Here is a 12,247-nt window from a genome sequence, read left to right on the forward strand (position 1 = left end):
AGGTGTGAATGAAGAGGATTTTTTTTTGTGTGTGAAATTGTTCCAAAGAGTGTTTTGTGGCCATCCCTTGTGAGATTCAGTTTGTGTTTTAACTCACTTATAGCAATTACACAGTCTGGAATAGCCTAGGTTTTGGTGAGGTCATGAGAGAATATAGGATTTTTTTTTTTCTTTAAAAATAATTATCAAATACAACAAGATAATTTATATAATGAATTTAAACAATTATAAAAAGTGCTTTATTTTCAGTAAAACCATATTGTCTTTGTTCTTCTATAGTCTCTATCCCTGTCTGTAATGCAGTTTTTAAAGATCCAATAGAAATGAAATGTAAAAATAAAATAGCAAGAGCATACAGATAAGCGAAAAGACTGTAGCAGCAGTAACTTAAGGAACAGGTATGAAATATAGAACAGATTGTCTGGGAAGAAAAAAAAAAAATCACCACACATGCAAATATATCTTTCAGAGATGTCAAACCAGGAAAAGTTTACTTAGCAATTAAAAGTTTGTGGTGAACACCTCTTAATCATATGGCTAGTAGTTATAGCAATGTTTATTCCAGTATTTTGTGCAAAGTGAATCTACTGGACTCAGAGAAGGAACTAGAGGCAAAACCTCAGATTTTTATCTTCAGGGATGTTTTTCTCTCTATGTCAACCTTCATAAATACTTTAAATATTCTATGTAAAGTAAAACAGGGCTTTTGACAGCTGTTGTTTAATTGAGAGTTCTCCTTAGCTTAGTAGTGCAGCTTGTTTACTATGTCACGATCCCAGTAGTTAATAAGAAATGTTGTAGGTTGATTTTTCCACTATGTAACACTTTTGCAGTAGAATATAAAGTTGAATATTCTGTAAACAACCAATCCCAAAAATAAAGAAAACAAAATTGGGTTATCTGAAACCACTTTGGCAGTAGAAGAGCCTTTAAAGCTCCCTTGTTACATTGAGGAGAATAGCAAGGTCTCTGCTGCTGCCACCTGATTTGTAGAATTAGGTGTGCATTTTGTACTTTTAAGTGATCAGAAAATACTTATGTCCAAAATGTCTAGTTTCTCTCTTCCTTCCCCAACTAACCTAGTAAATCTGCTTATCCTTCTGCAATTGCATATTCATAATGTTGTCTCTGAAATAATAACCATACAAATATAAAGCTTTGAGAGTTTTCCCATAGATTGGAGCCATTTCTTCCTGGTAGACAAGCCAATAACATAAAATTGTTTGAAGTCTGTGTTCCAAAGTGGATACTTAAACTTGTGGTTTTTCTTTTTTTTTTTTTTTTTTTTCCTTCCGCAGTGGTGTTTGATGACTGCGAGGGGAATAACAAATTGAACTTCGAAGTTTCTAACCCAGACTTTAAGGTGGAACATGATGGGTCTCTAGTTGCAGTAAAGAATGTATCAGAAGCTGGCAGAGCCTTGTTTGTCCACGCACGGTCTGAGCATGCAGAGGATATGGCAGAAGTTTTGATTGTTGGAGCAAATGAAAAACGTGGTGCATTAAAGGTAAGATTAATAAAAAGGACTAGAAGAAAATGCCAAGAAGCTACTGTTAGATATTTACATTGACGTGTGTCATTGAGGACTGTAAGCAGTTTCAATCTGCTAGCAGAGAGATCAAAATTCCATCCGGGCATTGTTGTAACACTTTAGCACTTAGTTTAACTTAATAAAATATTAATTTTCCATGTTTTGAAAGATACTTTACATCCTCAGTTGTAAATACCAAATATTCATAAAGAAATGATTTGTATAAAAGAGCCTGATTATCAAAATTGTCTGGTTCTTCTGGTGAACATTATGCTAGATAACAAGTTTGGCAATAACTGAAAAATGGAAAAGTCATACTTCTGGATATGTAATTTAGAATTTACAGAACTTTCATGTTCCCTGCAAGTCTAGGGACATGGGAAAGAATTCCATGCTGTGGAAATTAAATTTTCACATAGGTCTGCTTATCTGATACTACTATGTGTTATATTACATAAATGTGTGCATGCAGGTAACAATCCATATTTACCCTCTGTCTGTTTGCACTGCTGATTTTTGTTCCACTCTTCCCAGTGAATGCTGCATCCATTCTTTTCCACTTTGGAATTTCAGTGTAATACTAACCTCATAATATGGGGAAAAGTGCTTCACAAATTGATTGAAATGTTTACTTCACACCCCTGAGAGTAGCAAAAAGAAATGTGAGATAGCCTTCATTTCTGTGTCATGGCATTTAGTAAGAGGCAGGCAAGACAGTGACTTACTACACAATTAAGCCTGGTATCCTTACAAACCTATAATTTCAAGGAAGTATAAAGCAGCCATGATGATAATGACTGATCTATTGTCCTATTTTGGTATTTAGACTTTCAGCTTCCAGCATTTTCATTATATTTCCAACAATGGCTTAATATAACTTAAGTCTTCCATTAAAACAATTTAGCTTTAGGGGAAAGGTTGAACAAACTTCTCAAAGTCTGTGGCTGAGGAAAGGTTTTGATCTGCACTTTAAGCAGCACAAGATGTGAATATAGATTGCCAGCAGGGGAAAAGTATCAGAATATGTAACTGTGCAGAAAGCTGATCAGAACACTTAGAGGGAATTTAATTTTATTTAAATATGCCATATCTTCACAAAGTTCAATTTTAACAAAGTCGTACTTGAGAGACTGTCTTACTTGGAGCTGTGGATTCAGGACCATGCACTGTTGAATTCAGAATAGAAAAAGTACACTTGGAGGAGCTGGGCATTTGGCTGTCCTTTGTCTCAAACTAGCAGGACATTTTCCTTCTGGTGCACTCATAAGAATGTGAAAATGATTTTATTTTCACTTCACATTTTGATGCTTAGGAGCAGTTTCAAAATGGGGTTTCTCATTCTCCAGTGAGAAGTCAATGAAACTGTGTAGGAGTTTGAAACATCCCTGACTAGAGATCCAGAGTCCATGGGGTTGTTTTCTCTGCAAAGATCTGATTCTCTGAGAATCATATTCTGGAGTTTTTATTCTGGTTTACTTAGAGAAGCAGCCTTTCCATGTCTTCAACAGGAGATAGCCTCCCTGAGTAGGAATTAAGATGTGTATTTGCACTGACTACAGCACAGCTTTATCAGTGACGTTTTCTCTTTATGCCCTATTCAGGGTCTGGGTAGTCTCTCCTCAGAAAGTTCCAGCAATATTCATTAATATGTAGTGTTGAAAGTTATTACCAGATGAAGTCAAATCTAATTTGGTCCCACTCCTGGGTTCTGTTACAACCACTTTGAGTTGTTCTGGAGAGAGAAAACCAGTCTAGATCTGGTATATTCTGCTACTTTCTGGTCTTCCCTCATAGGTGGCTACTCAGAGTAATCTCATAACATCATCTCTACCTGCATTCATCACTTATTTATGGATTTTGATATTCAGCTCATAACTGGAAGTTTGCTTTTTATAGTATGTTGATCCTTGGTGTCTGCAGTGCCTTTGGGAGTTAAATGTGTTAATGTGTCCTGGGAAATCCATGTAATGAAGATCATCCCCTACTTCAAGACAACATGCAGGTCTTTGGGACTGGCTGTCCTACTCTGACCTCAACCAGCATTCTGTAACTGTTAAATAGATGGTTTTTAGCAATCATTTCAGCTGTTGTTTGCCTATTTTAAACATAACAGTCTTGTCTTTCTATTTGTCATACTTAAGAAGGATATAAAGATTGCAGCATCCTATCTGAAGTGATTTTATGATAAATTTGAACTTAATCTTCTACTTTTACAGTCTGAATGTATCAGCATGGAAACAGCAGAACTGCTCCATCTGTTTAGGCAGGGTGTCTTGGCTAAGAAGTGCTCAGATGGAGCCTTAGTATTTCAGCATAATTTTGTAGGGTTAAGATAAGCACGTGTTAGAGCATTGCTTAGCATTCAGTACTTAGAGTACAGTACCTTGTTTAATTAGGGGATAAGTAGTTAAATATTTCCTCACTGCCAGCAACTGCCTTTTCTTTTCTGAAAGCCTGTAACCTACATCTGTGAAATCCCATTGTTAATGTTTCTAATTGCAGATTCCCAACATGTTTGGAAATGACTGACAACAATGATCTCTAATGTGCTGACTGGCAGTCTGAGCCTGGAAAGAGACAGCACAGTTCCTAAAACTTTGAAGGGTGGTTGCTACCAACCATATTTTAGAGGAATATTGGAAGTATTTACAGCTGATATATGGAATGCACAGAAAAGGTTTTGGTATTCTAGTGGTTGAAGGATGTGATCCTTTCCCACTGAAGATGTGGTAAGATTGTAGTTAGCCTTACTGATCAGTTAATCAGTGATTAACTTTAAACTACCTCTGTGGCCATAACACAATTGGTGGCTGTTCAAATACCACTTACTGTGTAATTCTGCTTTTTTAGTCTAAAAGTTATGTTTTCTTACTCTTCTGCCAGAGACATATTGGCCCTGCAGAGCCTGAAGCTTTCAATCATAGGATGGCCTTGACTACAATATGAGGAGATAGATGGCTCCTCAGCATCATCATCCAACAGTTGCTCTCTGATCAAAGAATCTTGTGCAAGATCTAGTGTCAGAAGAACCAAAGTCTGTGTGTTAGATTGCAAATAGATTTCTACACCCAGCTTTTAGTGTCTATTCCTGCTATATTTTTGTCTAAATATATTGGGTTCCCCCTGTCTTAACAGAGGGGAAAATTCTCAAAAAGCCACTGTCGTTTTTGAGAGGTATGTGGTATATGACTGAACAGAAGAGTTGTCATGGGCCCATGGAGGGAGTAGCATTACAGGGTGTCATCTTCTCTGTAGTAACACGTGTGTGTGTACTTGCACCCTTGGGCAGTCGGTGGAAGAAATGAAGTTCACTTAGCTTCAGCTTGGGGCAGCACTGATGAGGCGTACACACAGTCTGTGCTTATGCTCTGCATTGCCCTGTGTTTCTTTAATTCCCCTTTCACACCACCAGAACATGAGTGCTTTGTGAGATTAAAAAAAAAAAAAAAAATGTTATGGAAATGTTTTTATTCATCCAGGATTCCCAAAATGAACTTTTGGCTCATTCTGAATAATTCATAGAATTGATAGGGTTCAGATCTCTAATGGAAAAAATAAATCACTCACAGAACCCTGGTAGGGAACAAACTGACAGAACTGATGAGTGGCAGTAGTTACTGTTCAAAATTATACCTCATCCAGTGCCTTGTCCCTGCTTTGTTTTGTAGGAATAGTAGTTGGAAATTTCATCACATCTGAACGTTTAACCAGACATTAGGGGTTTTATTTATTTATTTAGAGTCTGGGTTTGTGAAAGACAAAGTATAGCTAATCTTTTGTAGAGTCCCATAAAAGATTGTGGGTTGAGAAATGCAGCAAGCTGGGAATTGAATTGTGTCCTCCAAGGCTAAATAAAATGGGTGTTTGTTAGATTATGGAGAGGGAGAAGGACTAATGCTGGATTTAATAACTATACTCCTAGTACACTAGGAGCTGGAAGAAAACCTTTGGAAATGATCTTTCTCTGCAGATAGGCTTTTTTTGTGTGATGGCAAATGCAGCCTTTATTTTTCCACAGCAAAGGGAGTTATTTAGAACTTTTATTTGTTACTGCATCACAGACACTGAATGGGGGGAGCTAGATATCAAGAGGCTGGCACCAAAGCAGATAAGAGGGCAGGCAGATATTCAGAAATTCTAGGCTGGTAGTAACTTCACTGTATGGTGCTCAGCAGTTGTCCATACAGAAGGATGAAATGATTAAATAAAAACTGTCAAACCCTCAGGACACTTTTCAGGCACTAGATGGAAAAGGAGAAAGAAAAGAAGATATAAGAGGGAGGAGTGCACCCTGAGACAGCATGCTGTAGACGACGGAAGTTTAAAGTCGTCTCCAGCAGCAGCTCAGATTGAAGGAAATGAAGTTGCTGCAGTCCTGCTACTCTGTCCAGTCCACTTTGTAACAGTGAGAGGCTAGACAGATAGGTTGCTTGTACTTTTCCTTTTGTCCAAGCATTGTTTTCCCAACATCAGTGCCATGATATGTTTATTATAGTGGGGATGGGAGTGGCAGCCTGTCTGAGAACTTCCCCTGCTGTCTTGCAGACCTGAATTCTGTTTCCTACTAAGTCACTGCCTCGATATTTGTGCAAGTTTCTTTAAGTCTATGCCTCTGTTTCCTCTGTTTCTGTATCAAACAGAAATAATGAAACTAAACTCCTTGGATCTAAATGTTAGCATTTCTTGTTTGTGTCTTACTCTCTGCTTTATCCCTGCAATATAAGGATTGCAAATTTTATTGATATGAGATAAAAAGTGCCTTGAGCTTTAAAACCTACATGCATAGTTTTCTGCCTTAGATGATAAAGGATCAATAGTCTAATAGTCTTATTATGAACCAGGATTCGCTCATGGAAAAAATACACAAGGTAGTGAGGGGTTGAGTTTTGTCATCTGGCAGTTCAATCATTTATTTAGAAAATAAGATCAAAAATCAACTGCTCCGCTATAGTGAGCAATCATTCCTATTAATGTATATTAGCATTTTTTTTTTCTTTCAGTTCAGAATAGAGTTTCAAATAGGTTGAAAATGACTGCAGAAGTATGAAGATGGAATCACATATGAGATATTGACAAACAGGCTAGAAGAGTTTCATATTATTAGATCTGCATACAGCAGTTGCTGCAAAAAGTAATGCATTGCATAAATAAAATACAATGTTTTGTTTTCATTTTAAGACACAAAATAGAGTAAGTCACATGGGTACATCGATATGTACAACCCACTTATGAGTTATTACACTGTTCAAAACAGTATGTAGAATAAAATTACTTTCAGAAAATCTGTGGAGATACTTTCCCTTTGGACATGAGGATTTCCTTAATGCATATAAACATGGTTTTCTTAAAGAGCAAACAAATGAAAATCCCACTTCTTGCTTTTGTTCTCAGTTTGCTAGAAAACTTAACATAGTAACATTTGCCTATTAGCCGTTAAATGATCAACTTTCTATTACTACTTTTATATTTGTTCTTTATGACATTGCAAACACTGATTGACTTGGACTTCATGCATTAAATACTGAGCTGTAATTAATTTTAGAATTTGATACCTGGACATTGGTGATTTTTTGGTAAGTGGCTTTTTCTCTGCTTTAATCATCAATGAAAGGATGCTAGTAATTTTATTTATTTATTTTTAAGTCTGCAGTGCTACATTGCAGGTTTCACAGAATACATCTTAATTAATGTCAGTGAAAGCAAGAGCTTGTTCTCATCAATGGGTCATTCTGTAGTATCATTTAGCTGCCTTTTTGGCTATATTTTTATAAAAATCCTCTGTGCACCACTTGTTGTTGGGAAACAACAAAGAACTCCTTTTATATAAGAAATCTCCTTAGCCACTGAAATGAGCTATTTTCTATAAAAATTCCAGTCACTTAATTTCCATTTTTATCCTTCAGCCTGATCCAGAACCTGCTGAAATAATCAGATTCCAGCAGACTTTAGATCAAACCCTCAGAGCAGGAGTTTTGTTTGACTGTACCTTATGGATGTGATTTCTGCACCTCTTTCCTTGACTGTTGCTGAGTGACCCTGCAAATCCCATGGCACAGTGCACATGGGTCGTGGTTTTTCATCTATAACCATACTCCCCCTTTACTCAGCTCTGCAGCAGAGCCTCACCTCTTTCGATAGGCTTGTGCTTTCCCTCAGGCCTGGGCTGAATTTATCCTTCTGACTTAACTCTGCAAATTCCCACCACCAAAGAAATGCAGGTTGCGTATGCACTGGCTTTGGAATTTGCTCTGACAAAGATCCATTTATCTGAGAATTATCATGGTGCCAAGAGATGTGGCAGTTGCCATAGCAACAATTACATATTGTGTTGAATACCCAAGTAAATACTGTAAAGAACATGAGCCACTGGTGGTTTTCATTAACTTAACATTCCTTATTTGGCTAAAATGTGTCTTGTAAGTTTATTCACTGTATGTATAAATGCTTAGATCAAACATGTGGGCTAGCTTTCCTTCCCTTTCCCTCAGTGCACAACTTCAGCATGTAAATGAGATGTACTTGGTTATTTAAGGAGAGAAAAATGGTCTTATAGACTAGAAATATGAATAATTGACTGTGAAACAAGAAGCTGTTAGCTTCTGTGAATGTTCAGTGCTTTCCTCTGTGAATAATTTCTCTGATTTTACATGATCTAGGGGTGCATTTGCCCTGGAAAAGGGACTTTTGCTTGCCAATAGCAAACAGATCTAGGACAAGTACAAAATATGGCTAACAGGAATTCAAAGGTGAAATGAGGTGATTCTGGAAACAAATCCAATCCTTGTTAATTTTTCCAAATTATTAATGGACTAATGAAAAATGAGAAGCAAAAATATTCTAAATGAACACTTTCTTATTAAAAGCATCTAAAATCATACATGTATCTCCTTTTAGCACTGAATTGCATTTAGCCTTTCTGTTCTCACTGCAGTAACAGGTATCTTCCACAGGCCCTTTTTACTATTGCTTGCTGTGTATCTGGCATAAATTTATTTATTTTTATTTTATTTTTTGGAAGCTTAAAACCAAATGCAGTTCTGGAAAGGAATCAATTTTATTTTCTTTTAACACACACTTGGGTCTTATCCTTCATCCATAAGACTTAATGGCAAAACACCATAAATCTCAGTGAGAGAGATTATTCAAAGATTGTTTAAGTCTTCTATCTGAATTAAAATTCACCCTGGCACACGGTGCCAAGAAAATACCTATCTACCTCTTACCACTAAAACATTTTTATGAGGGTTTGAATGGTAGATGATTTGCATGAAGACCTTTTGAATTGAATTAGGTTGTTTTTTTTTTTTTTTTTAGATCAAGGATGCTAACTGTCCAAAATCCACTAAATTTTGTGCAAGAGTGATAAATCTTCATGTACTGACATATACATATTTTTTCAAGTTACTCTTCTGAATCCAGCCTGAAAGTATTCAGATGATATGGAGAAAACGATTCCTATTTTTTTGTGTTAATCTCCAGAGATTATTGATGAAGTTGTGGAGAAATTGTGCCAGAGGTGTGGGGAACATTTTAAAGAAGCATTTAGAAAAAAAATCATTGCAGCTGTTGTGGTTTAACCTGGCAGGCAGCTAAGAACCACAAAGCTGTTCACTCCCTCCACCCAGTGAGATGGGGGAGAGAGTCAGGGAAATAAAAAGGTTAAACTCATGGGTTGAATAGGACAGAACAAGTAATGCACAGTGCAATTGCTTACCACCTGTTGACTGATACCCAGCCAGACCCTTAGCAGCAGCAACATCCCCCAGCCAGCCACCCCATGTAATTGTTCAGCACAACGTCCTGTGCTGTGCAATATCCTCATGGCTAGTTGGGGTCAGCTGTACTGGTGCTGTTCCCTCTCAGCTCCTGCTGCACCCCCAGCCTCTTCGCTGGCTGGACAGAATGGGAAGCCAAAAAGTTCATGATTAGTGTAAGCGCTGCTCAGCAGCTACTAAAAAATTGGGGTATTATCAGCATTATTCTCATCCCAAATTTAAAACACAGCACCATGCTAGCTATTGGGAAGAAAATTAGCTCTATCCCTGCTGCAACCAGGACAGTAGTAAATGAGAATATAAGAGGGAAGGCAACAGGCTAACCATGATTTAGTGAAACATTAAGCAAGATCATAAAGGATAAGTAGATGTCTCTTAGGATGTGTAATTTCATGAATTTATAAAGCAGCTTTCATCCTGTAAGGTCCTTAATGCATAACCATGGCGTACACAGAAAGTGTGTGTGTGCATGTCTGTATACATACATCTGCAAAAAAGAGGTATTTGCATTCAAGTATAGAGATATTTTCTTATATTGTTAATACATATTTCATAATCTTTTCACATCAAGATATCAATAGAGTCATTTTTAAACAGGAGCCCTGGAAAAAGGATGTGGTGATTTCCATATTGTGCTAAAGTTGCCATGATATCCTTAATGTCTTCAAAATTATAATGAATCAGAAATGTTACCAAAAAAAAGAAAAAAAGAGAAAAAAGAAAAAGAAAAAAGTGAGACTTCTGGTACAGAAGAAAATATCTCCATTCTTCCATGTTCTCTCATCATGCAGGAATGATGAAGGCAATGTATGACAACTATCCCAGTTTCACCAGTGATACCTCAGATTTATTAAGGAGCAGAGACAATTCTGAGAGGAAATTAAACTCAGTTGTGTTCACACTAAACTCAAGGTTCTGTTTTTTGTGTCAGAGACACAAAATATTGCAGATATTTTCCCACTACAAGCTTTTCCATCAGCTTACAGAAACAAGGTGGATTTGAAATAGAGCCATAATAGGAGAAATTATTCACATGAAAGGATGATTTCTGGAATATGAGTTTAGTCATTTCTCTCCATCTGAGACATCAATAATCATCCCTAATGATTGCCCCAATAGTTCCATGCTGGTTTTCACAAACCTGAAGGACCATTTATTATGTTTATTATAGTAGCACCTATCTCAGCACACATCTTAAGCATTTAATGGGGCATCACAGGATAAAAATCTACATTTTTCCTCCTCCAATAATTTATTCTACCACCACAAGGACAGATGGCTGCTTTTGGACCTGAAATTCCTTATTTGTTGATCATTGTAACTGTTGTTTTTAAGAATATTCCTATATATCTTACTTTAAAGCTAGATTTCTCTTGTCTCTAGAATAACTGGGAAAGTTAAAGAAATATTCAGCATAAGAATGACAGAGTTAAAGTTTAATATAATTTGATATCTTTGTATAATAAACAACTCTGTTAATGTGTGCAGTCATCTTGGAGTTATTAATCATGCAGCTGCTCACTTCTTATTTCACCACCAAATCAAGCTGCATAACCTTTGCATTAAGCAGTTGATCTATCTTAGAAAAAATAGTTTTAGTTGTGTGTATATCTCCTCCTCTTACTGAGAGGGTATATAGGGATAGTAATTACACAAGAAGAGAATGGAAGGGAAAGCAGAACAATTTGAAGTGGCCAGTAGTCCTGCTATGGCCAGTAGTTAGTTGCTGCAGATACTTTTGGTGCCACTAAAATTCCTTGGTATATTTTATTGCTATGGAAAGGAAGATTCTTACCCTAACCTAACTGGCAAACAGAGATAGGAAAAGAGAGACTGAATTTTACCTCTAGTTTCCTAACAGATCCTTGCTACGACTGTCATTTGTTGCATAGCAGTAAACAAGAAGCTTGCTGGTGAGTGATGGAAATAGATTTGTTAAAATAATTTTAGTAATTGTTCTGGTAAAATGGTTTGATCTAAGTTTTAGCAACAGAAAGTCATTGTCAGCAACTGTTCAGACTACCACTACAAACAGATACACTCTACTTTACCTGTAAGTCAGCAAATACCGTTGTGGTTGATGGTGTTCAATATTTGTTGAATCACTTAACATATGTTTGAACTGAGCAGAAATCTTGAAATCATTTTGTCTTTTCTTTCTTTTCTATCTCTAGAATTAGCCTGTGGTTTGGGAAAAAAATGAATCATGGGTATAGCATATGCATCTTTTAAAGATATGGAATGTACTGTAATCCTTTTAAAATAAGAGCTGGATCTAGCTCTTATTGTACTGGCCCTCTTGCGAGCTTTTATATATATATATATATATTATTGAAAACTGTTGTGCCATATAAAGATGTATTTTCTAATCACCCAAAAGAAAGGTGACTGTAAATTTTATAAATATATGAAAGACTGTATAAAAATTTAATTCTCAAGTATTGGCATAATTATTTTTTGCTATAAAGATTTCAAGTGTATAATCCTGTGAAGTGTTGGACTATCCTAGGAGATGCTGAACACTTTATACGTGCATTGACTGTAGTATATCTTAGTACCACCTGACGTAGTCTTGACCTTCCCAAAAAAGAAATGCTCACAAGAAATCTGATTTTGATTGCGCTGTGAATACATTAAATATAAAGCTGTATCAAAATGCAGAGGGTTTCCTACAAACACAGGAGTGTAGTGATGAAATAGTCTGTCAGCCCCTATGAAATGGGCATTTTAGTGCTCTCATGAAGCATATCAGTTTGGCTCAGATATCTTTGAACTCACTAACAAAGGTTTCAGTAAATTCAAAATTCCTGATTTGCTGGCAAATACTACATGTTGTAGTTTGTTCTATCTGGAGGGGAAGAATATTTTCTCAGCTGTGACTTTTTTTTTCCCCTAAGATGAAATGAAAAGTCAGCCACTCCTGTATGAGATGAAATTCATG

The 12,247-nt window shown here is 36.5% G+C and overlaps 1 protein-coding gene across 1 annotated transcript in view; it reads left to right on the forward strand.

The window, feature by feature from the left end:
* CDH13 (cadherin 13) overlaps positions 1–12,247 on the forward strand; it is a 489,121-nt gene that overhangs the window by 161,372 nt on the left and 315,502 nt on the right. Inside the window, exon 3 of the mRNA XM_082770306.1 lies at positions 1,299–1,507. Coding sequence (XP_082626432.1) covers positions 1,299–1,507 — 209 coding nt within the window. The remainder of the gene's footprint in view (positions 1–1,298; positions 1,508–12,247) is intronic.

Source organism: Aythya marila (assembly GCF_965140915.1).
Source record: "Aythya marila genome assembly, chromosome: 12".
In the NCBI taxonomy this organism is placed as follows: Eukaryota; Metazoa; Chordata; class Aves; order Anseriformes; family Anatidae; genus Aythya; species Aythya marila.